General features: G+C 48.2%; 1 protein-coding gene across 1 annotated transcript in view; it reads left to right on the top strand.

Annotated features, from left to right (window-relative positions):
• The window catches only part of MAP6 (microtubule associated protein 6), a 78,465-nt gene that overhangs the window by 54,261 nt on the left and 2,232 nt on the right, over positions 1 to 21,972 (top strand). The window contains exons 2-3 of the mRNA XM_061139936.1: positions 2,198 to 2,411; positions 5,091 to 5,290. Coding sequence (XP_060995919.1) covers positions 2,198 to 2,411; positions 5,091 to 5,290 — 414 coding nt within the window. The remainder of the gene's footprint in view (positions 1 to 2,197; positions 2,412 to 5,090; positions 5,291 to 21,972) is intronic.

Raw genomic sequence — 21,972 nt, 5'->3', positions numbered from 1 at the left:
GAATGAATGAATGGTGGGTGGGTGATGGAGCAGTGAGGGAATCCAAGAAGAAAAGACCACATGGCAGGGGAGACAAGTTGATTTGGTTCTAGGGACGCTGAGTTTGAGTTGGTAGGGGCATCTAGGTGGAGGTTCCAGCCGCACTGGAAAGGTGAGCCTGAAGCTTGGGGAAGGTCTCTTAAGAAACTGTGGTCTCTCTGTTTACACGTGAGCCTGTGCCCCTCAGGAGCTCAAATGACCAGGGTATAGCTCGGTGTTGCCAAACCAGCTTTATCAACACAGAGAGCCTCAGAGTCCGAAGGACATTATAAAGACATATCTGGTCAGTCTTTTTTTTTTTTTGACAAATGAGGAAACTAAGACTCAGGGAGGGGAGAAACCTGCTCAGCAGCTACCTAGAGGTAGAGCCAGGGCTAGAATTCGTGCGTCTCCATCACAGTCTGAGCGCTCTCTCTACTGTGCCCTGGGGCCTCTTGTCGGTGGCGCTCATGTCTGAGCCCCGGAGGAGGGAGTTACCATGAGGATGAGAGACGGCACTGGAGAACCTAACTTGACAGAGAGTCACGCGCTGGCTCTTCCTCTCCCACAGCTTCTCACAGCCCAATGAAGGGAAACCTGATAAAAAGCTCAGAGCCACAGAGCTTAGCTGCTCAATGGCTTGCACTCAACAAACAGGACAGACCCGGTGGCCTCCATCAGCAGCAATATTAATTTTACCCTGTTTTCAACATTGTCACCATCTCCTCACCAGTCCTGTAACAGATCAGGAACCAGGAGAGAGAGTGCTATGAGCAAGCAACCTGACAAACTGTGAAAAGCAGCAGATGGGGATCACGTAGAATAAGAGCCAGCAGCCATTTACACCAACCCCACCAAGACTCTCCTATACGTCATATATCCCAACACAAGTCCTCATGGTGACATCCAGTTGTGTTCAGTACATGTCGCTTATGATCTGCAGGCATTTAGACATTTCATAAGGATTTTCATCTAAAGTGATTGAGATTGTTAAATTTCAGGCAGCACACAAAAAGCAAGCCCTCTGCTATCACAGGGAGGAATAAACTTTAAGGATTCGGGGTTATGAAATGTCTTCATCACAACAAAGGAAGGAACAGAACTGGCATTTTTTGTTTGACCACAACCAACCGGGCACACCGTCCATGTAACAGTCACGACTCTCTCACCTCACACACAGCAGCATTGGGTCATATGTGCTGAACTCATAAATGACTGATGATTGAGTCTTCAGCCCCATTTTCAGTTCAATTCAGTCACTCAGTCATGTCAAACTCTTTGCGACCCCATGGACTGCAGCACGCCAGGTTTCCCTGTCCATCACCAACTCCTGGAGCTTGCTCAAACTCATGTCCATCGAGTTTGGACACCATCCAACCCTCTCATCCTCTGTCAACCCCTTCTCCTCCTGCCTTCAGTCTTTCCCAGCATCAGGGTCTTTTCCAGTGAGTCAGCTCTTCAGGACTGATCTCCTTTAGGATGGACTGGTTGGATCTCCTTGCAGTCCAAGGAACTCTCAAAAGTCTTCTCCAACATCACATTTCAAAAGCATCAATTCTTCGATGCTCAACTTTCTTTACCATCCAACTCTCACATCCCTACATGATTACTGGAAAAACCATAGCTTTGACTAGGCAGACCTTTGTTGGCAAAATAATGTCTCTGCTTTTTAATATGCTGCCTAGGTTTGTCACAGTTTTTCTTCCAAGGAGCAAGTGTCTTTTAATTTCATGGCTGCAGTCACCATCTGCAGTGATTTTGGAGCCCAAGAAAATAGTCTGTCATGGTTTCCATTGTTTCCCCATCTATTTGCCATGAAGTGATGGGACTGGATGCCATGATCTTAGTTTTTGATCTTTTTTTTTTCTCAGCCTCATTTTAGATATTGTGAAAAGGAGGTCCAGAGATTAGAACTGCTTGACCATGGTCACGCGGTGGGAGCTGGGAGCCTGCACTCTCTCTCTGAGGTACTACTGCTGTTGCCACAATCTACCTCGACCGGGCCAGAAGGAATGCTTACATTTATGCAGGAGGAGAGAGAGTTCACTCGTCAGCCACACATCAGTCAGAACGACAGGCACTAACAGAGAGCTTGCTGTGCTTGCAGCTCTGAGAGAAGGCCCTGCTGCCAGGTAGAGGATGTATGTATCGAATCACTTAGCTTTTCTTTGATTTGCAGGAATGAATTCAGAGCATGGACGGACATCAAGCCTGTGAAACCGATAAAAGCCAAGCCTCAGTACAAGCCCCCAGATGATAAGATGGCTCATGAGACCAGCTACAGTGCCCAGTTCAAAGGGGAGGCCAATAAGCCAACCCCAGCTGACAATAAGGTCATTGATCGCAGAAGAATACGCAGCCTCTATAGCGAGCCCTTCAAGGAACCTCCAAAGGTGAGACAGATCTTCTGGGGACCCATCAGCAGTCTGGCATGGAGGGGTTAATGGTAGCAGAGATGGGGGCGGGGATACTGCCAACTCTGGTCCTTAAAGCTTCCTTAAAGTCCCTTCTTTCCTTCTTAGCACACAGAGATAGAATGGCTTCTTACCGGGAAAGTGAAAGTTGCTCAGTCCTATCCAACTCTTTGCAACCCCATGAACTATACAGTCCGTGGAATTTCCAGGCCAGAATACTGAAGTGGGTAGCTGTTCCCTTCTCCAGGGGATCTTCCCAACCCAGGGATCAAACCCAGGTCTCCCACATTGCAGGCGGATTCTTTACCAGCTGAGCCACAAGGGAAGCCCAACCTTTGCTAAATCGAAAGGGAATTTCTAAAGGAACATTACCTAAAACAGGGGTTCCCAGGTGGGTCAGTGGTAAATTCCAGAGACTGCCAATTCAGGAGATTCAAGAGACAAGGGTTTGATGCCTGGGCTGGGAAGATCCCCTGGAGTAGGAAATGGCAATCCACTCCAGTATCCTTGCCTGGAGAGTCCCATGGACAGAGGAGCCTGCTGGGCTACCGTCCATGGGGTCGTAAAGAGTAGGACACAACTGAGCAACTGATCACACGTTACCTAGAATGAAAACAGTTTAAAAACTTTTAGATTTCCAGAGAATTAGCTTCTGATTTTGAGAAACTGAGAGAAATGGTAGAAAATCTCACCTGAGCCCTAAACCCCCTTGTCTTAAAATAACTGTGCTTTTTCCCCTAAAGCACTGGCCCAGATGTGGGGGCATCCTCGCCTGACTTCTTTCCCACCCAGCCCCTGCCCCATTCTCTGCTCCAATCACTGGACAGTTTCTCACCTCCCGAGTCCCTGAAAATCACCTGCTCTTTCTTATCCTTTCCCTCCATCCAGCAGCAATCCTTAGTCTGTCAGAACACACCTGTCACATCAGCTGCAAGAAGTGTTCCAAGTAATTTGTTACTATGATGAACAGTTTGTGAATGATCTTCATTTCTAAGTAAGATACAGTGGATTCAGGTGTTTTCCTATGAAGACAATTGTTGTTGTTCAGTCATTAAGTCATGTCTGACCCTTTGTGACCCCATGGTCTATAGCACACCAGGTTTCCCTGTCCATCACCATCTCCCAGAGTTTTGCTCAAACTCATGTCCATTGAGTCAGTGATGCCATCCAACAATGCTTTGCTTTATTTGTAACCCGATGTGCAATCATGAGAGGGGAAAATCCTGTTGGATATTCTGCTGTTGAGGCTGGAATCACACATGCCATAACTTATTCTATGATATCAAGCCACATGGAATCATGAAAACATCAGCTGTCCTTTCTATAATAGCAGAAAAAGTCTGAGAACCTATGTAGCCTTTGCTCTGCTTTGCCCTAAAGTCTTACAGTCCAGCGGAGTTTCCTCTTTGATCCAGGACTGGTTTACAGGTAAGGGAATTACCCAACCCAGTTTGCCTGGACTACTCCAGTTATAACATTAATGGTTCCATATTCCATGAAAGCCCTCAGGCCTAGACAAGCCAGGATGATCTTATTTATAGGTTGACAGTGACTGAGAGCCCCTGAACCTCACTGAGTGGATGACCCAGCTGGTGAGGCCCCGCATCATCTCTGTCCCCCTTCTACAGGTGAAGTGGGACCAAGATATAGGGTTGGCTCTGGACAAAAGAAGACTTGAGTGGAGGAAGGAGGGAAGATTGGGGAAAGGAAATCCAGAGATGGATGGGAGGACGGTAACATATTGAGGGACCATATCCAGTGGCCCAGAATTCTTGAGAAAGAAAAGCCACTGCCGTCTTCTAGGAATGCGGGGGCAGAACTAGCAGAGAAAGCTTGGGGAGAGTGAAGTGGGCTTGAACAGCAGCTCTGGAGAAGACCATCTGGGGAGCCAGCCAGGGAGGAGGAGGGGACGCTGGGCAGTGCTGAAGGCCTCGCTGGGCGAGACTGCCCACCCAGGCCTCTCAGTGAGGACGCCTGTCCACAGGAGCTCAGAAACAGGGAAGACTGGCTGCTGCTGTGAATGGAAAGTGAAAGTGAAGTCACTCAGTTGTGTCCAACTCTTTGCTGTGAATGGAAGATACCCAGAATCTTGATGTCTTCCATCAACAAAGGTTGATTTCTTATTACCATGTGTCCACCGTGGGTGGGCTACAGCTCTCCGCGTCCACACCCTTTCAGGCTGAAACTCCCGTTGAGGAGCGGCCTCTCTGTGGCAGAGGAAACGAGTACATTGGGAAGCGTGGGCCGACTCCTGGCCTTCTGTCTGGAGGGGGACTCGTCACCTCGGCTCACATTTCATTGACTACAGCCACTCCTGTGCCTGCCTGAGTTGAGCAGGATAGTGAGATACAATCTCCCCACCGGGAGGGGCAGCAGCCCAGAAATACAGTCCAGCGCCTGGGGGACCTGGGGGCCAGAGCCAGCATCAGGAGCCAGAGTGGCTAGCAAGAGGGCGGCTAGAACGGGGGACCAGGAGCTCCAGGTGAGAGATGCCAGGTGACCAGGCGTCAGCAAAGGGGCTTTACATGCCATGCTTCTCAGAGTCCTGTGCTTTCGTTAAGGTTATCCTTTCACTAATCATATCTTCTCTCTAAATTCTCCCTCCAAATCCCGCCCCCTCTATGTTTCTGTTTGCGGTCTGTCTGTCTCTCCGTGCAGGTGGAGAAACCTAGTCTCCAGAGTTCCAAACCAAAAAAGACCTCAGTGAGCCATAAGCCCCCGAGGAAGGCCAAAGACAAGCAGGGGGCGTCGGGCCGGGCATCCAAGAAGAAGAGCGCGGAGGGTGCGCGCACCGCCCCACCCGCCGCGGACAAGGAGCAGAGCGCAGAGATGAACAATAAGCTGGCTGAGGCTAAAGAGTAATGCACTGCACTTCTCTTTCTTCTTCCCTTCTTTTTCCTTTTTCCTTTTTTTCCTTTCACTAATCAACAAAAAAGGCCACAAAATTGATTAGAGGCTTCCCGTCTGCGTGGGTCCTGAGTGTTCTAGGAGCTCTTTGGTTTCTCTGAGCAGGGGGATCCTATTTCAGAGACCAGGCAACTTGCCTCCTGTCCAGATCTAGACCAGGGCCACGCCACGGGGCCCCTGGACCCGTCAGCGGCTGACTTGCAGGGCAGTGCCTCCCTCCCAGCAGGGGTGGGCACGCCTGGTGAGGCAGGCAGGAGGACACTGGAGGAACAGTCCTGATGCTTCGACGTGAATATGGGGCATCCTCCTCCTGTTCCTCCCCAGCGTCTGCGCTGGTGATCAATTTTGAACTTAGGTAAAGGTGTTCTTTTCCAAAATTCGCCGAGTTATGTGCTGTAGAAGCTTGACCTGGGCTTCAGCAATTGACAAGATTTGTGGAAATATTTAAAAAAAAAAAAAAAAGGTTTTTTGGCCTTAATCTCAATAAAATGAGTTGTGTTTGTTAAGTAATTTTTTCATAGACTCTTTTGCTTGAAACAGGTGACTACGTTTAGTTTCCTATCAGTGGGCTTTAAACTGTATGCTGAGTAAGAGATGTGCCACTGATGACCAAAACGAGGCCAGGGCAAAATAGTTAGGTGTCATAGGTACACTCCAGACATCATAGGAAGGTGACAGAAATAAGACTGTTTTCCTGTTAACCCCCAATCTATCCAGTGCTGCTGATTTTGCAAAGTGACTGGTTACGGGGGACTGGAGGAAGGAAGTTCAAGGTGTAACGATAGTGTATTTAGAATGTGGCTTTCTTGCTTCTGAGGAACACACAGCAGGAAGCAGACATAGCGGCTACTGTGACAGTGATTGCTGTCCCTGCCTGGACTGTTCTTGCTCTGTTTCTTGGAGAGGATGGAACGTGCTGAACTTCAGGTTCTGGGAGATTTCTGTGACTTAGCCTAAGACGAGGAGCGTTCCCTGCTTGGTGATTAGCAAGCTTTTTTTTTTTTTACCTCATTCCTGAAGAAAAGCAGCTCTCCCTGTATTGTGTGTCTTGTGTCTGTGTGGCCAAAACAGCCAGGGCTGGCACTGCCACCCCAGCTGTGCTTGAGTTGTGTTGTGGGCATTAGTCAGGGAGTCGTGGAAAGACCCCATATACCTGCCAGAACAATTACGTTTGCAAACCCCATGGCGTGTACGTTCCTCGGTACCCTTTATTTCTCATGTGTACAGGGTGCTTCCTGTCGCCAGCATTCTGAAATTGCTGGGCTGTTGTGTGACACCAGCCTCTTCAGGAGTACTTTTCTTTTGTCCTGAAAGTGGTGAAGAGTGAAGTCCTCACAGTTCCCTACTTCAGAAGTCCATTTAGGTCCTTCAGGTTGGAGGAAATAGAGCCTCCACAAGCTCTCTCATATTCTGACTGTTCAAGCAGCAAAATCCCCATTTACACCATTTTATTTGTCCCCTTTGGGCTTATCAATATGTCTCTTGTAAATTAATTGAGCCTTCACTATGCAGGCCCTGTTTCCTAAGAGGACAGGACCTACAGAAACAAAGCACTGGGCCAGGCAGGCCTTTCTGCCATCTTCCAAAAGGCAGTTCCATGGAAGTTCCAGAGAACTTCCAGAGAAGTTCCAGAGAAGGAACTGTGAGGATGAAGTACTGAGGAAGGTAGAAGATGTGAGTGAGTGTCAGTGTTTGTGAATCACAGATTTGGATGCCTCGATGGAAGGGGCTAGAGTAGATCTGAGTACTGATTCAGGTATTTGCTAGCTGGTCTAAACAATGTCAGAGAGCTCCATCAACATGACCTTAACTTTGTCCAGGAAATTCGCCAACGTACATTTGTTCTCTTGAGATATCTGGTATTCATCAAACATGTTGATGTTAGCCACAGTTTTAATTTCTCCATAGAATAGTTATCTGGTTTTCTTTGCGGATCAAGTAAACACAACTTTACATCACACAAGGGACCATTCCCTCAACATTCGATTGTTGAAGGCCAGTGTGCCTGACAGGGGGCCAGCCATAATGGGTAGTGTGTATAAATCTGGCTCCACCACAGCACCACCAGGGTGCATAGGACTTATCTCTGTGTCTGACCCAAGCTTGTGTTGTCCAAACTGTAGTGTTTCCTGCCCCCTTGCAGCCCCAGGCACCGAGCTTCCTCCCTGCCCCACCTGAGGCTTTCCATGACCTGTAGGGTGTCTCTTCACGTCTTTAGTCTCCCCATCTTTTTAGCGCCTCCCACTGAGAAAATCCATTGGTAGTTCACTTTGACTCTTGAATGTGTCACTTCGCTAGCAAGAAACCTCCTTGATTTCTGCTGTTTACAAATAAAACTCAGTCGGTCTTGTTCTGCATCCCAAACATGCTGACTGAAACTGATTTCAGCCTCACAAGCAGTGTTTCGGCCTTGCCTTTCTGAAGGCGGCCAAGCTTCAAACACCTGTTTGGCCTGTTTTTGTACACTTCCCTGTGGTTCCCTGAACCCCCCTGACGAAAGAGCGAGGACTGGAGCCTCCCTACCATCTGCTTCACTCGCCCGCAAACCCGATCCCTGCAGCTGTGCGTCGGGTCCTTAATGCTGTTCCTTTTCTGCCGGTGCTCCCATGATGCCTTTGCTCTCAAGGCAGACCGGAAGCGTCTAATTATGATTTTGTGGCCTGGGTTTTGTTGCGTACCACAGATGGTCTATGTATGTGTAGCGCACACCTTTCTTGGTGCTATTTCATTCCTGCTGTTAGTAAGAAAATGACAAAAATATTCATGTATAGCCAATTGATTGTGCCGTGCTTGTGGTCTGTGCTTGCTCAGAAACAAACAAACAAACAGTTTTTCCAATTATAAATAAATGCTAAAGACGAACACCACTTTCTTGATCTTATTTCCTTGGTAAGGCCCAGCTGAGTAGGTGAAGGAACCACCTTTTGCCATTTGAGCTGCTCTCCCCGAGAGGAGCTGTGCCCTGCAGTTTCTCTGGGGGTCCTCCATAACACAGCTTGACTCTTTTAGATACTTGCCTCTCAGATACTAATTGCAAGCAGTCAGAGCTAAGTGTTGGGAAAGGCGACGATGGACCAGGAGACCCAGTGGCCAACAAGGTAGTGTAACAATTTGATCCCCTGTTGCTGGGGGTGAGCGGCCAGCACTGCCTTGCCAGGCTGGGAGGCTGGCCCCTGACCCCCATCCTCTTCCTGTCAACCCACCGGACTGTCTGTTTTGGTTTTTCTCCTCCCAAGGGATGGCAGAGATGCCTTCCCTTACTCATTTAATCTGGTCATTGTGGAGGCTCCACCCCCTGGGGGCTAGTTCACTGTGTGGGTTATGGGGTGACAGTCTTGGCATGTACCTAACTCGGGAGTGTGGAAACTGCCATAAGAGGGTCCAAATAATGTAACAACAGACCAGGTAGTGGGGAGCTCAGATGGAGGTCAGGATTCTTCCTACTGGGAATGGAGAATCAGAAAGCTTCATGATGAGTGGAGGGACCTTGGAAAGAGGGTGGGATGTGGATGTGTGGGGCATGCAGGGACTGGCCTACAGATGGGAGAGCAGAAGTATGGGCACCCCAGAGCCAGGGCCAGTGGTGCCCACCTTGATATCCTTCTGCTGAAACGGGAGATGAAAGATTCTGTACTTCGGGATCCCACTTCCTTTTTCCAGTGCATGTTGATTGAATACCTATCATGTGCTGGGCACTGTGCCCTGAGCAGAGAACCAGGATGGCTCAGACCCCCCACCTCCAATCACAGTCAGACACGAAGGAGGAATCTGTTCTAGCAGATTCCGTGTGTCAGTGGATGGGGAGGTGGTGACCAAGTGAACAGAGCCAGGGCTGGCCAGAAGCAGAGGTGTGGGGGCCCCACACCAGATGAGCTCAGTCCCGGGGAGCGGTTCATTCGGGGAGGGTCAGGGCAGTGTGTACATCCTGATGCCATGGCGGGGGGTTGGGGTCACTAACCAGAGGCTCCATCCACACCCCCAGTTAGTACCCCACCTGTGCATGCTCCTACCATTACGCTGCTCACCCTCACTCTCACACCGGGCACCAGCCACAAGTCCTCTGTTGCTCTAGGCTCAGAGCTCTAGGCTGGGACTCATTCTGTTGCTGGTTCTCAAAATCTGGACTTTGGGAAGGAGCTGTGGTCGAAATAATCAAGGGTCACATATATGGGAAAAAAAAAACATTATATATTTGTTTTCCAGATGAACAGAAAACATTCCACCCACCTGCCTGCTTTTGTATGAGGCAGAAATGCAAAATACTGTTCAAAATAAAACACACATAACAGGATGCTATTACCTCTCTTTTGATCAGTTAAGAATTTTTTGATCAAAACTAGTGCTTGAGAGAGGTGAAAAGGCAGAAGAGGTAGAAACAGAGGCAGAGAGAGAAGAAGACGCACTGAGATTAACCCAGGAGAAGGTGAGACGCACTTGGAATCAGAGAAAAGAGCAAGGATGGGCAGTGAAGAAGCAGGAAGGTGGGAACCACCCAGTGGTCAGGCTCGCCCAGAGCCTCGGCCTCGCTTCCTCCATGCTCTCTGATGCTGCCCAAGCCCAAGAGGCAAGTCCTCACCCATTACTATCACCACCTCTCTGAAATAGAAAACAAAGTTAAAACCAGCCTCTTATTTTGAAATAGGTCCCCAGTGCTATGACTACATTAGCTGTAAGTGTAGTTTAATCCTTCCTTAGAGTTTGTGTGTTCTTAGTGAAGTTCTTCCCTCATTTTTTGCCCACTATGGTTTAATAATGCACAGCCTGCCTCCTGTGGACTCACAGGGACTGTCCAGTCTGCTTTCACAAAGGCTGTGAACCCCCTCCGTGTGTCATGGTGGTTTCAAAGCTCTCTCCCTGCTAAAATGCCTTAAGGCAGTTTACATTTTCAGGACCTCAGATATAGAAAGTTTCTTTCAGGACATGGGCCATGGACTATCTACAGTTAAGGGGAGACCCTTCCGCAGCCCCAGCTGAGGACAACAGGGCAGTAATAGCGGCAGGCTTGATGGTGGTGACAGCCAAGCTGAGACAGGAGAGGCAGCAGTTTCAAAGGCATGGAACCAACCCTCCTCAGCCTCCCCTCATGCAGAACCGGGCATGTGATCCAAAGCTCTCCATCCCACTGCCATTAATGCATCAACCCTCACGACACTAAGACCATCCCAGAATAGCTCTAATAACAGAATTGCCATCATCACGTATTTTCTTCCTCAGCATGTGAATACAGGTTAACAGTGGCAGTGCCCTTAGGCCTTTACCAGATTCATGGATGGAAGTCGGTGCCAGCTAGGCAAGTCTGTGACATTCACTAAACTCTCTGAGCTTTGGTGTCCTCCTCTGAAAATGGGGACACTAATACCCACCTTAGGGGGGAGGAGTGAGGATGAAATGACTTGATGGCTCTAGGGAACCCATAGTGGACACTACGTAGGGCTCATTTCAGGCCCCTCCACCTTCCCTGTACAGCACTGGAGAGGTCTGTGTTCTTCATCTCTTCATCTTTCTGATAATCTCTGACAATATATGAAGTGGATGGAGGCAAACACTGATTAAGAGGAACTCTTTTATATTTTAGTATATGTGCTGCCGAAGCGAGCACTGGAACTCTTTTATAAAACTCCAGCTACTGAATTACCTTGAGTCCACAAACCTTAACAGTAACATTCTAAGAATGTATATTTACTGATTGCTTGCAAAGCATTCCTTTCCGTGTGGTCCCACTGACCCTTCCGGATGTAGTGGAGCAGGTGTTTACACCAGGTGACAGACAGGACAAGGCAGCTCAGAGGGAAGGGTGTCTGCCTGCGTCACAGCCTGGACTGCTTCTCCCTTCACCCAAGGTGGGGCGGGCACCCTGAAGGGAGACAGGCTTCAGATAAGTTGGATTCCTAACTAAGCTATATCCTCCCTCCCTCAAGGGGCCCTGTCTGTTCTGGCATCTGCAGGCTCACCTAGGGTCCCCTTTAAATCTTGGGAACTAGATACAAATGAGGGGAAGTAAGAGTTGGGTCAGGTCTTCACACACAACTGGCTCAAACATCCTGAATGAATTGACCAATTGTCTCTGCTAAATATATAGGTATTCTCCTTAGGGTGCTAAAATAACTGACCGGGTGACTAAAATGCATGGTTATTGAATACAGAATGTTCCAACAGTTTTCATTCATAAAAAATACACTTGGTACTAGAGATACCAAGATAAAACTGGTGTTCAAACCTGACATTGGAGGGCTTTGCTCAGAGACCATCACCTCATGCTTTTTATTTCAAACAGTGGAACGGAGCTTAACTCTCTGTCCCTTGTCCTCATATAAGTGGCCCTCGGTCACTGGTTTATATGGTATTGTCTATATCTATCTCAATCCAGACATCTTATCTGGGGCCAAGGGAGCTTCAGATACTGAGATACACAAATTGCTGTCACTGGTACTGGTTTAAGCTGCCAGAAGGATCTATAGGACATGCAGTTCTGACCATGTCACATCCTGCTTTAAACCGTCTGTGGGCTCCTCTCGGCCTGCAGAAGCTTGTGTCTGCTCAGCGCACCATGCTGCTTCTCACCTCCATGCTTTACCCACACCGCCCCACCTGCCCAGATTGCCCTTCTCCTGCTTCTCCACCCAGCTAACTCATCCTTCAAGACTCCGCTCAGGGGACAGCTCCAGGAAGGCTTTCCCGCACCTCCCAGGCTGGGTAAGATGCTCCCTGTGTGTTCTTCATCATGGAACTTAGCACATGTACTGTGTCTGCTCATCTGTGTATGTGTTCCCCCACGAGAGTGTGCTCCCGCGGGGCAAGGACTCAGTTCTTCTTCTGCTCACCTTTGTAGTCCTAGTTTCCGGCCCATTGTCTCCTGCAGATGATGTCTTCTAAAGTGCTTGTTGAATGAAGAGTGAGCAAATGAATGAATGATGATCTTCACCATCTGCCTCCATACCCACCACAATGCCTCCACAAGGCTTTATTCTGCCCAGTTACTGGCTCTGCTTACATGACGGGGGTGGTTTTGAGAAAGGTCATGGCAACAGGAGAGCCCAGAGGCATCAATGGCTGGTTTTAAAAAGGCCAGCCTCCAGGCCAGCCCCCTCTGTGCTTTATATGGATGCTTTTCCTAAACAGTCCTGACTTTATAAACATAGATTTAAGGCTACAGGGTAATCTTAAGAGGCTGGCTGAGCCCATCCCTTGCAGAGTTCCTAATTCTGAGACGGCAGAGGCATCCCTCGAGGGGCATGTCCTAGACATAAGGGCTGGGAATTAGAGCCGACAGTGCTCAGTCGCTTCAGCCATGTCCGACTCTTTGCGACCCCATGGACTACAGCCTGCCAGGCTCCTCCGTCCATGGAATACTGGGGTGGGTTGCCATTTCCTTCTCCAAACACCAACAGTCCTGGTTCTAAATCCAAGCTCTATCAGTTACTAGCTGTGTGACCTTAGCTGAGTTTCTTACTTTCTTTGAGCCTCAAAGAGGATAACAAGCTTTCAGGTATCCATCTATGTGACTCCCAAGATTCCGAAAGTAGGAGTTTGGCCAGCAAGGGATATAGTGTGATCCAAATCTGTTTGGTTCCAGTGTGGGATAGCTGGTGGTAACAGAAAATCCTGTTTGTGATTCAGGGGACTATTATGAGAGGGCCTCATGGGGTTGCATGCGAAGGCCCTGTGAACTTCCAGAAGGCCTCTGGAACACCCTTGTCATAGTTGATTTTTGGGGTAGCTTGCTGACCACCACTCTCCATTACTTAGCACCTTTCACCCCAACAGACTGGTGGTAGCTGGAGCTACACACGGCAAATCCACTCTCTCTGCCATGCAACTGCTTGAGATGAAGCCCCTCCAGCACTGGCTCTTGCTGCCCTCTCCCCTCCCCAGCCCTGCCCCAGCCCGTCCTCCCTGAGCACCCTATCAATCAATCTGGTACAGATTCCATTTCTGCAATTACATGGTCATTTTCACTGATTCACTCTGGACACACCAAACCAATTTTTGATCAATGGCTCAAGAGCCTCTCCTTTGCTTTAGATGGGATGGGGAGAAGGACAAAGATAGATTTGCACGTTCCCAGCTAGACAAGAACTGAGCCATTACTGTCTGGCTGCCTTAGTCCAGCACTTCATATTTTTAAAAGGGTCTTTAGCAGGATTATCAGATTCATGATAGCTCATTAAGACACTCAACTATGCTCTTGACTTAGCCTTCCTGGTGTTAAGACAACCAAGGAAGCTTTTAAAATATCTACTATACAACTTGGAATTTAGTTAGTTCTTAGTTCTATATCTAGAAAAGGTATTTAACAGTAAAAAGGAAAAAGCAGGGACTTACCTGGAGGTCCAGTGGTTAAGACGCCAAACTTCCACTGCAGGGGTCATGGGTTTGATCCCTGGTCAGGGAAATAAGAACCCAGATGCCACACACAGAGTGGCCAAAAATAAAGTTAAAAAAGAGAGAGAAAAAGAAGGAAAGAAAAGAAGGAGGGAAGGAAGGGAGGGAGGGAGGAAGAAAGAAAGGAAATTTAAAAAGAAACAGGGATATATCTGTCTACAGGGGACTCGGTTAGTGTTAGTTGGTGTTAGTCACTCAGCCATGTCCAACTCTTTGTGATCCCATGGACTGTAGCCCGATAGGCTCCTCTGTCCATGGGATTCTCCAGGCAAGAATACTGGAGTAGATTGCCATTTCCTTCTCCAGGAGATCTTCCTAACCCAGGGATCGAACCCAGGTCTCCTGCTTTGCAGGTGGATTCTTTACCATCAGAGCCATCAGGGAAGCCATCAGGGGACCTGGGAGTGGTGGAGAAAAATCCAAACTAGGAGTCTGCTCCAGCTATCTAGTGCCACTTTGTAAAAGGCAGAGGTGGTACAGCCTAGGGCAAGGGAAGGAGCATGTGTTTGACCTTACATACTTGTTCCCATTTAATCCTCACAATAGGGCTACAGAGTCTGCTGTAGGTACCATCCCCATTTACAGATTAAAAAACAAACTGAGACTCAGTGATTAGATAACAAAGTCACACAACTTGTACGTGGTGAGCCAGGATTTGGAACCAGGTTTGGGTGACTGAAACCCATTCCTTGTCCAGCACTTGGGACCATCTCTAGGATTCTTACTGTAAAGAATTCCTGCAAGAGCAACCTCATCCTGTCCCTTCCTTGCTCCAAAGCTTTCAGTGACCCTAAGGACTCAAATCATCTTTGGAAAATGAGTCAGATGAGGGTCACAGATGCTGACTTTGCCCAGACAGTTACTACCCACTACCCACCCCTCCACCCCCTCACCTCCCGCCCAGAATTAAGCCTTGTGGTGGCAGCCTTTTCTCTAGCCATGGTCCTAGTTGCTCTTCCTGTGCTGATAAGTCACAAATAGATGGACTCTGTGTAGCCCCAGGCTGATCCACTGACTGGCAGCCATACAGGTAGGGCTTACAGGTGTGGGTGCAGATGGGCATTCTTAGACCAGGATGCACCAGCTTTCTGAGACTAGCTTCTTTGCCAGGGTCTGCTGAACACCTGGAGGTAAATCAAGGAGGTCCTTGTGCAGTGGATGCAGGAAGGGCCGAGGCAAAGGGGAGCTGGGTGTTGGAGTCCCACAGGGGCAACTCTCAGGAGATGCAGTTGGGAGCTCAGACCTGTGGACCTGTAGAGGTCAGTGACTCTAGCCTTCTGGACCATACAGAGCCAATCGGAGTTATGTCAAGCCAGACCTAGTTCAGACATCTGCAGACAAATTTGGGATCTCTGTGGTTGAAGTCCATCCCTAAGGGATATTGTTGCAGAAAGGAAAGAGCTTGACTGCAAGTCTGTCATCCTCAGTTAAGGTCTTGGCATTAACAGGCTCATTATGTGACTTTCTGGAACCCTGCTTCTGCCTTTGGAAAGCAGGGACACAAGTGAATCCCATCTGCCTGGGTGACGGGCTGCTGTGAGAATACAATGTGCCACCTTGAATATAAAGTCCTCTTAGAAAACCATTAAGAGAGGTTGCAGTTTGGGAGAACAAAAAAGGTGCTAAGGCAGTTAGAAATAGGAAAGCATGTGTGTATCATGTAAATGCAGTTGCTAGAATTTTATCCTGTGTGATTTTTTTTTTTTTAAGCTTCCCATTTGGAGAGGAGTCCTCCTATGGTGCTAGCCCAATGCTATGGCACTCTAGCTAAATGTTGTGGAAGGATTGTTTAGTCGCTCAGTCGTGTCCGACTGTTTGCAACCCCATGGACTGTGGCCTACCAGGCTCCTCTGTCTGTGGAACTCTCCAGGCAAGAATACTGGAGTGGATTGCCATTCCCTTCTCCAGGGGATCTTCCCAACCCAGGATCGAACCTGGGTCTCCTGCATTGCAGGCAGATTCTTTACCACTAAACTGCCAGGGAAGCCTTCTGGAAGGATGGAGGGAGTAACAAGGAGGGGAGGGGAGGATGGGGAAGGAGTGAGGGAAGGAGGGAAAGAGAGAGGAAAGAGAACGAAGCAGATGTGGTCTCTGCCCTACCGAGCCCCCGTCTGGAGAGGCAGCTTCAAAACTGTTGACAGCTGACCTGATGGGGGCTGCTGTGTCCAGGTGAGGGCGTGGGAACAGAGCACGAATGTGGGGACACAGGAGAAGGGGTATTTGACCCTTGATGGTAGAGGGTCAGGGTGATTTCACTCAGGAAGTGACCCTGAAACTGAACCATTAGTTGCTGAGGAGGATGGTGCTGGGCGGCAGCATTGCTGTGCCTGAAAGACAGCAGCGGGGGCTGTATCCATGGAGGTATAGGTGCTGGGGCAGAGGAGGGGTGTGCTGCTTGGAGACCCAGTGGGGACATCCCTTTCAGTTCTGGGGTCACACTTTCCAAAGGAAGGGAGCCAACCGAGATGTGTAGTGAGGCGAGCAGGCGGAACAGTGAGGGCTCCGAGCTGTGGTGGGGCACACGTTGCCCGGAGAAGTCAGGGGTATGGACACGATTGCTGTCCTTTCAACTATCCTCACATATCAGTCCTGGGTCAGCCAACAGGGCATTCTCTGGAAGGGTGACCCCAGAGTACAGGATCCGGAGCAGGGCAGGGATGGGAGGGAGTGGAGCTGACAGAAATCCAGGCTTCTGCTCAGGGTCCTGGCCACAGAGGGTGGGCTGCCTCATGCAGGTGTGTGCCCTACCCCCCAGACCTGAGCAGCTCAGCAGCAGCTGGGGCCAGCTGGTGGGAAGACAGCAGCACAAGTTCAGGAGACCCCATGACCCTCAGATCTGTCCTTCCAGCCTGGGCACCTTCAAATCGCTTCTGCGGAGTTGTGCTTTCTGGGACCAGAGAGGGAGGACTTGCCCAAGGCAGTGATGTCTTTGCACTGCAGGAACTTAGGCCTCTCTGGTTGGAGAGACATGGGCAGATGAGGGCTTGGGGCCAAGGCTGGTGGTCCTGGAAGACTGGGAGCTTTACAGGGTTTGTGGTGCAGTCCCCACAGCGGGGGCTCCCGCCTCCCTCACGCCCGCCTGTGCCCCCCAGCACATGGCCTAACCCAGAGCATGGGCTCTGCAAACTTGGTCCAATGAATGGATAAAAGAGAAAAAACATCAAATATCGATAGAATAAAGAGAAACAGCTCTACGCCAGCTACCCATTACTCCCACAAATATCTGCCAGGTGCTAGTAGCCAGACACTAGATACTCATGATGCAGAGATGAATAAAACACAGCCCATGAGCTGGGGGGGAGAGGCAGGTAATTACCAAACACTATGATAATTGCTAAAATAGAGGCCATGGAGCCTCATGGGAGACAGGGGCGGGGCAAGAGTTCTTGTTTTGAGAAAGCCTTGTCTCCCGCAATTCTTTATAAGAATAACAAGCTTTTCAAAGGCAGTTTCCTTGACACTCTCCCTCGAGTAGCTGCATCTCTTATAATGTGTTGGGCTCTGTGTCTGGGAAACGTGCACATCTGTACAGGGCCCTTGGAGACAGACAGAAGGAGACAAAGCTGTGAAATCACTTTGCCCACTGTCCCCCCTCCTCTTCCTGCAGGGCCCATGAGGTACAGACAGCCTGGCCCCTCTCAGTCTCTCCTGCCAATCCTTACTTCCTTCACGTGAGCTTGCTCCATCCCTTCCACCCACCCAGTGAATTTTTTTTTTTCTTTTTTTTTTCCCACCCAGTGAATTTTGAGAGGCCCTTGTTAAGTCCTAGACCCACTATTTCTTAGCTGTGTGGCTGTGGAGAGTTGCTTGCCTACTCTGGGCCTGGTTTCCTGTCTGTAGAATAAGACATTGGACCAGATCACCAAGTTCCTTTTTGGAACTAATGTTTGTGAAATATCTCCTGTATTCCAGGGGTCATGCCATGAGGGTTCCCATAGATGAAGGGAGAAGTCTCCCATTTTATAGATTAAAGAAACTGAAACTGGCAGCCTGGATGTCCATTTACATTCACGGCTAGGATGGACTTGAGTCAGCCTTTGAACCCAGCTCCTCTGGCCTCAAGTCCAGTCAGTGTACTTTCTCCTCCAGCAGGCTGCTCTTTACTGAACAAGAGTTTCTTTCTCAGAGCTTTTCCAAGCTGTGGAAGCAGGGGTTTCAAGCACAGGGTCCACAGGCCCCTGATTTCTGAACAAGGCCCTACACCAGGAGCATGGCCTCAACTGGGGCCTGCTGTGACGGTGCATCAGGAGACAAGCTGGGAAGTAAAAAAAATCATAGGTGGATTATGAGATTAGAATTGTGTGCAAAGGCAAGAATCAGTGGGAGGGAAGAAAGCCCTTTCTCCAGATAGTCTCAGGCAGGGTTTGATAATCCTACTTCCAGACGCTAATAAAGCTTGGCTTCAAGGTCAGTGTGTGTATACACAGGAGGCACTGCCTGTCACCATGGAAACAGGAAAACAGGCAGAAAATTAAGTTTCTAAGACTTTGGTTTTCTCATATAACCTAGGAATATTACATTTTGCAAATAGAACAGAGCTTGGCACAGAAAAGCCTCTCATTTATTCATTGATTGGACAAGTCAGAGATTTCCCTGAGTCAGGTACTGTTTTAGGTACAATGATTTACAAAATGGACATGGTCCTGCCCTTTGAACACTTCAATCTAGAAGGGGAAACATTAGTGGAAAAGAATGCAAGTAATTATCTGTGATAAGGGATAGGAAAGAAAATGTCAAGGACAAAGAGAGCCTGTGCAGTGGCCTGGTCACATCTGCTTCCCTGGAGGATGAGCAGGATTAGCAAGGAAGAGGGAGCAAGAGAATGTCCCAGGAGGAGACAGCAACATATGCAAAGTTGTAAAGGAAAGGAGCAGGGCATGCTGGAAGGCTAGGACACAGATGGCTGGAAGGCGATGGGAGCAGGCTGGTCCGCAAGGGAGGGCCGTGGAACAGAGTAAAACTTCTTTATTCTCAGTGCAAGGAGAAGCCTTGAAGACATCTCAGCCGGACGGAAAGACTTCCTTTGGGTTTGTTTCTTTTCTTTTTTTTTTTTTCGGCTGCACTGCGTCTTAGCTGCAGCATTCGGGATCTTTAGTTGCAGCATGTAGGATCTAGTTCCCTGACCAGGGATTGAACCCTGGCCCCCTGCATTGACAAGGCAGAGTCTTAACCACTGGGCCACCAGGGAAGTCCCAAGGATTTGCTCTTTTTTTTTTTTTTTTCTTTTTCTATATGAAGACTATGTTGGAGGAGACGCCAGAGATACCAGTTAGTGGGCTGTGACAGTGGTCCACAGAGATGATGGCATAGCTTGGGGGGAAGGTAGGGAGGGAAAGAAATGTGAATATTTAGGAGATACATGTTAGGAGCTAGAAAAGATGGTTCCACATGGATTGGGTGAAGGCTTTGAGGGAGCAGAAGGTATTTAGGATGACTCAGAATTTCTGGCTGGGGCCATGGAATAGATGATGAACCAGGTTTCAGCAATAGTAATTTGTAATTCTGTTTGACCTTTTTTTGTTCCAGGTACTGTGCTGGGCACTGGGGCTGCAGGCCAGGTGGATGGTCCCTGCCTTCAGGGAGCACACAATCAAATGGGGCAGGGGGGGAACTTGCAGTCAGGGTATCTATGAATGCAGGGAGAGACTGTAAAATGGTGCTGCAGGGAGATACAGGCAAAACTAATTGAGCATTCAGGAAGACCTTGTGAGGAGGTAGGAATCCGAGCCGAGCCCTCAGGGATAGACAGAGGAAAGTGGGTGAAAGAGGGCAATCCAGGCAGCAGAAACAAAGAAACAAACATTGAAAGTATGTCAAGTTGCAAGGGTGGCCAGAGGACAGTGCAAGAGGGTGAGACTGCAAGACTGTCCACCACCTTCCTACCTTCCTCCAGGGCTGCCAGGAGGCTCCAGTGAGCTAAAATAATGTGCCTGTGAGCATCTGGTAAACTTTTACACAGTTACTGTGGTTATGGACTTACTTATGTGAGGCACCAAAGTGAAAGTGAAAGTCACTCAGTCGTGTCCAACTATTTGTGACCCCATGGACTGTAGCCTGCCAGGCTCCTCTGTCCATGGAATTCTCCAGGCCAGAATACTGGAGCGGGTAGCTGTTCCCTTCTCCAGGGGATCTTCCTAACCCAGGGATCAAACCCAGGTATCCTGCAATGCAGGAGCCACCAGGAAAGCCCAGCTGAGACATCAGGGAAGCCCATAAGGCACCAAAGCTCTCTACAACTGTCACCAATCATGATTTCAGATCCAAACAGGATCATCTGATCCTCCGTCATAACGCTCTCTGGCATTTGTATTGTCATCCCCAGTTTACAGATGAGGAAACAGGTCTGTTGTGGTTGAGTAACTGCCCAAGATCTGGCAGGAAATAAGCAGCATAGAAGCCAAGGAAAAGCCAGCAGGTCATTTTAATTTCTGAGAGAGTATACAGGCTAGGAGGCTGGAGGAGCCTGTCCTCTATGCTGTCTTGAGAAGATGTGCAGCTGGCTCAAGGCACCAGACACAGACTCAATTGTGCAGGCTGGACCAGGCCCCTAGGCAGCTGGCCTGTGGGCTGAACATGGCCCACCACCAGTCACCAACGACACGTTGGCTTCCAGCTTGGGTATGCGGCTCTGTCTCATTCACACAGAGGACACTGTGAGTGGTGGGGCATTTTACAGATGGGGAGACTGGCAGGCCACCATGGAACCAAGTGATGGCCAGTCAGTGTCAATGAGAGTTTTATGTTGCACTTGAGGGTGGTTTTGTTCACAGGAAGACCAACCAAGACTGCTTTGGTTTTAAAAAGAAATGTTTAATTTATAAAAGTAACAAACTTAAAAATCTAGTAAAATGGAACAAACCTTTTTAAGGAGGATTTTATAACTTAATTCAATTCCTCTAAATTTTTTAAATTATTAGTAAGTTTTTTAAAAAAACTAAGCTTAAAAATATGTTTACTATTGATTTGTAATAAAAGTTCATCATTGTTTATAAAACTTATAAAATTGTCATATCTTTGAACTTAAAACTACAACTCTAAATTAATTATTCCATTATACATTTTATATTGGAATCACAAAACTAGTCTAAATATAATATGCCAAATATATTATATATATTATAATAATATATATTAGATACAATATGCAAATTATTTTAAACAGCATGAATACTTTCAAACTAAATCTACACAGATTTTTTCCTAAATTTAACACCCCCAAAGGTAATATTATTTATCATTTCTAGTCTAATTCTAAATCTTTCCATGATTAAAGACACTTACTAAGAAAACAAGTTTCCTAACCAAATCAATATAGAGGTGTATATCAGAGCAATTTCGTGGTTAGCTCACAGCTGGCTGAGAATACTCACTAAGCAGAAAAATGAGGCAGGGCATGGGAACCAGTGCCACAAACATCCAGGGAAAGGTACTTTGCACTCCATGCGGTGGGTCTGGCCCTCTTTTAAATCTCCATGCCAGCAGAGGACACTGGCCCCATATCCTGCCAGTGGGATAGGTTTTGCAACCCAAGCCCTGAGATCAAGTTAAGCTTTAGTCACCTCTTTTGTCTCATGTCTCAGCTTCATCACCCCATTTGGGATGACTCCATCCAGGTAGTTCACTTCCAGATAGGATGATCTAACCATTTTCCTGCTGGCTTCTACTCTGAATTAGGTTTTTATTTTTCCTTTCTGGCCAACCACCAAGTATTAGAGGTATTTTAATGCCATTCTTAGATTTTGCATGCTCCTCGTAGCCTTGCTCCCTCCATAAACACTAAGGTCCTGCTAATGGTAGCCAGCTGTGTCCATGTGACCAGGGCAGCTGGTCTCTGCGTTGTTCTGAACTAGGGAGCCACCCCGGCCCCTCTCTTCCACTGTGATGCTCAGAGACATCCAGAGGGACAGGATGGACAAGCTGCCTGTGGCACTCTGTACTCTGTTGAGAAATGTCAGTTCCTAGGAGGCTCAAGATGCTAAATATGGTAAGAGCTTCTGGACTGGGATGACATGTCAGAATAAAAATAGTCCAAAGATGTGTAACTTTACTTCTAAGTAGACAGAAAAATAATAGCAATATTACACAGAACATGGTACAAGGTGCTCTATGTATATAATTTCTAATCATCATAAATTTCTGAGTAGATATCATTTTACCCAATGATATAGATGACACGATTGACGCCCAGAGAGGCAAAACCAGAATGAGCTAAGAAAGTGTACAACTGGAAGTCTTACAGGACCCACTTTAA

This window comes from Dama dama, chromosome 1 (assembly GCF_033118175.1).
Source record: "Dama dama isolate Ldn47 chromosome 1, ASM3311817v1, whole genome shotgun sequence".
Taxonomy (NCBI): Eukaryota; Metazoa; Chordata; class Mammalia; order Artiodactyla; family Cervidae; genus Dama; species Dama dama.
The sequence above is the reverse complement of the archived record's forward strand: the minus strand, read 5'-3'. Positions and strand labels throughout refer to the sequence as shown.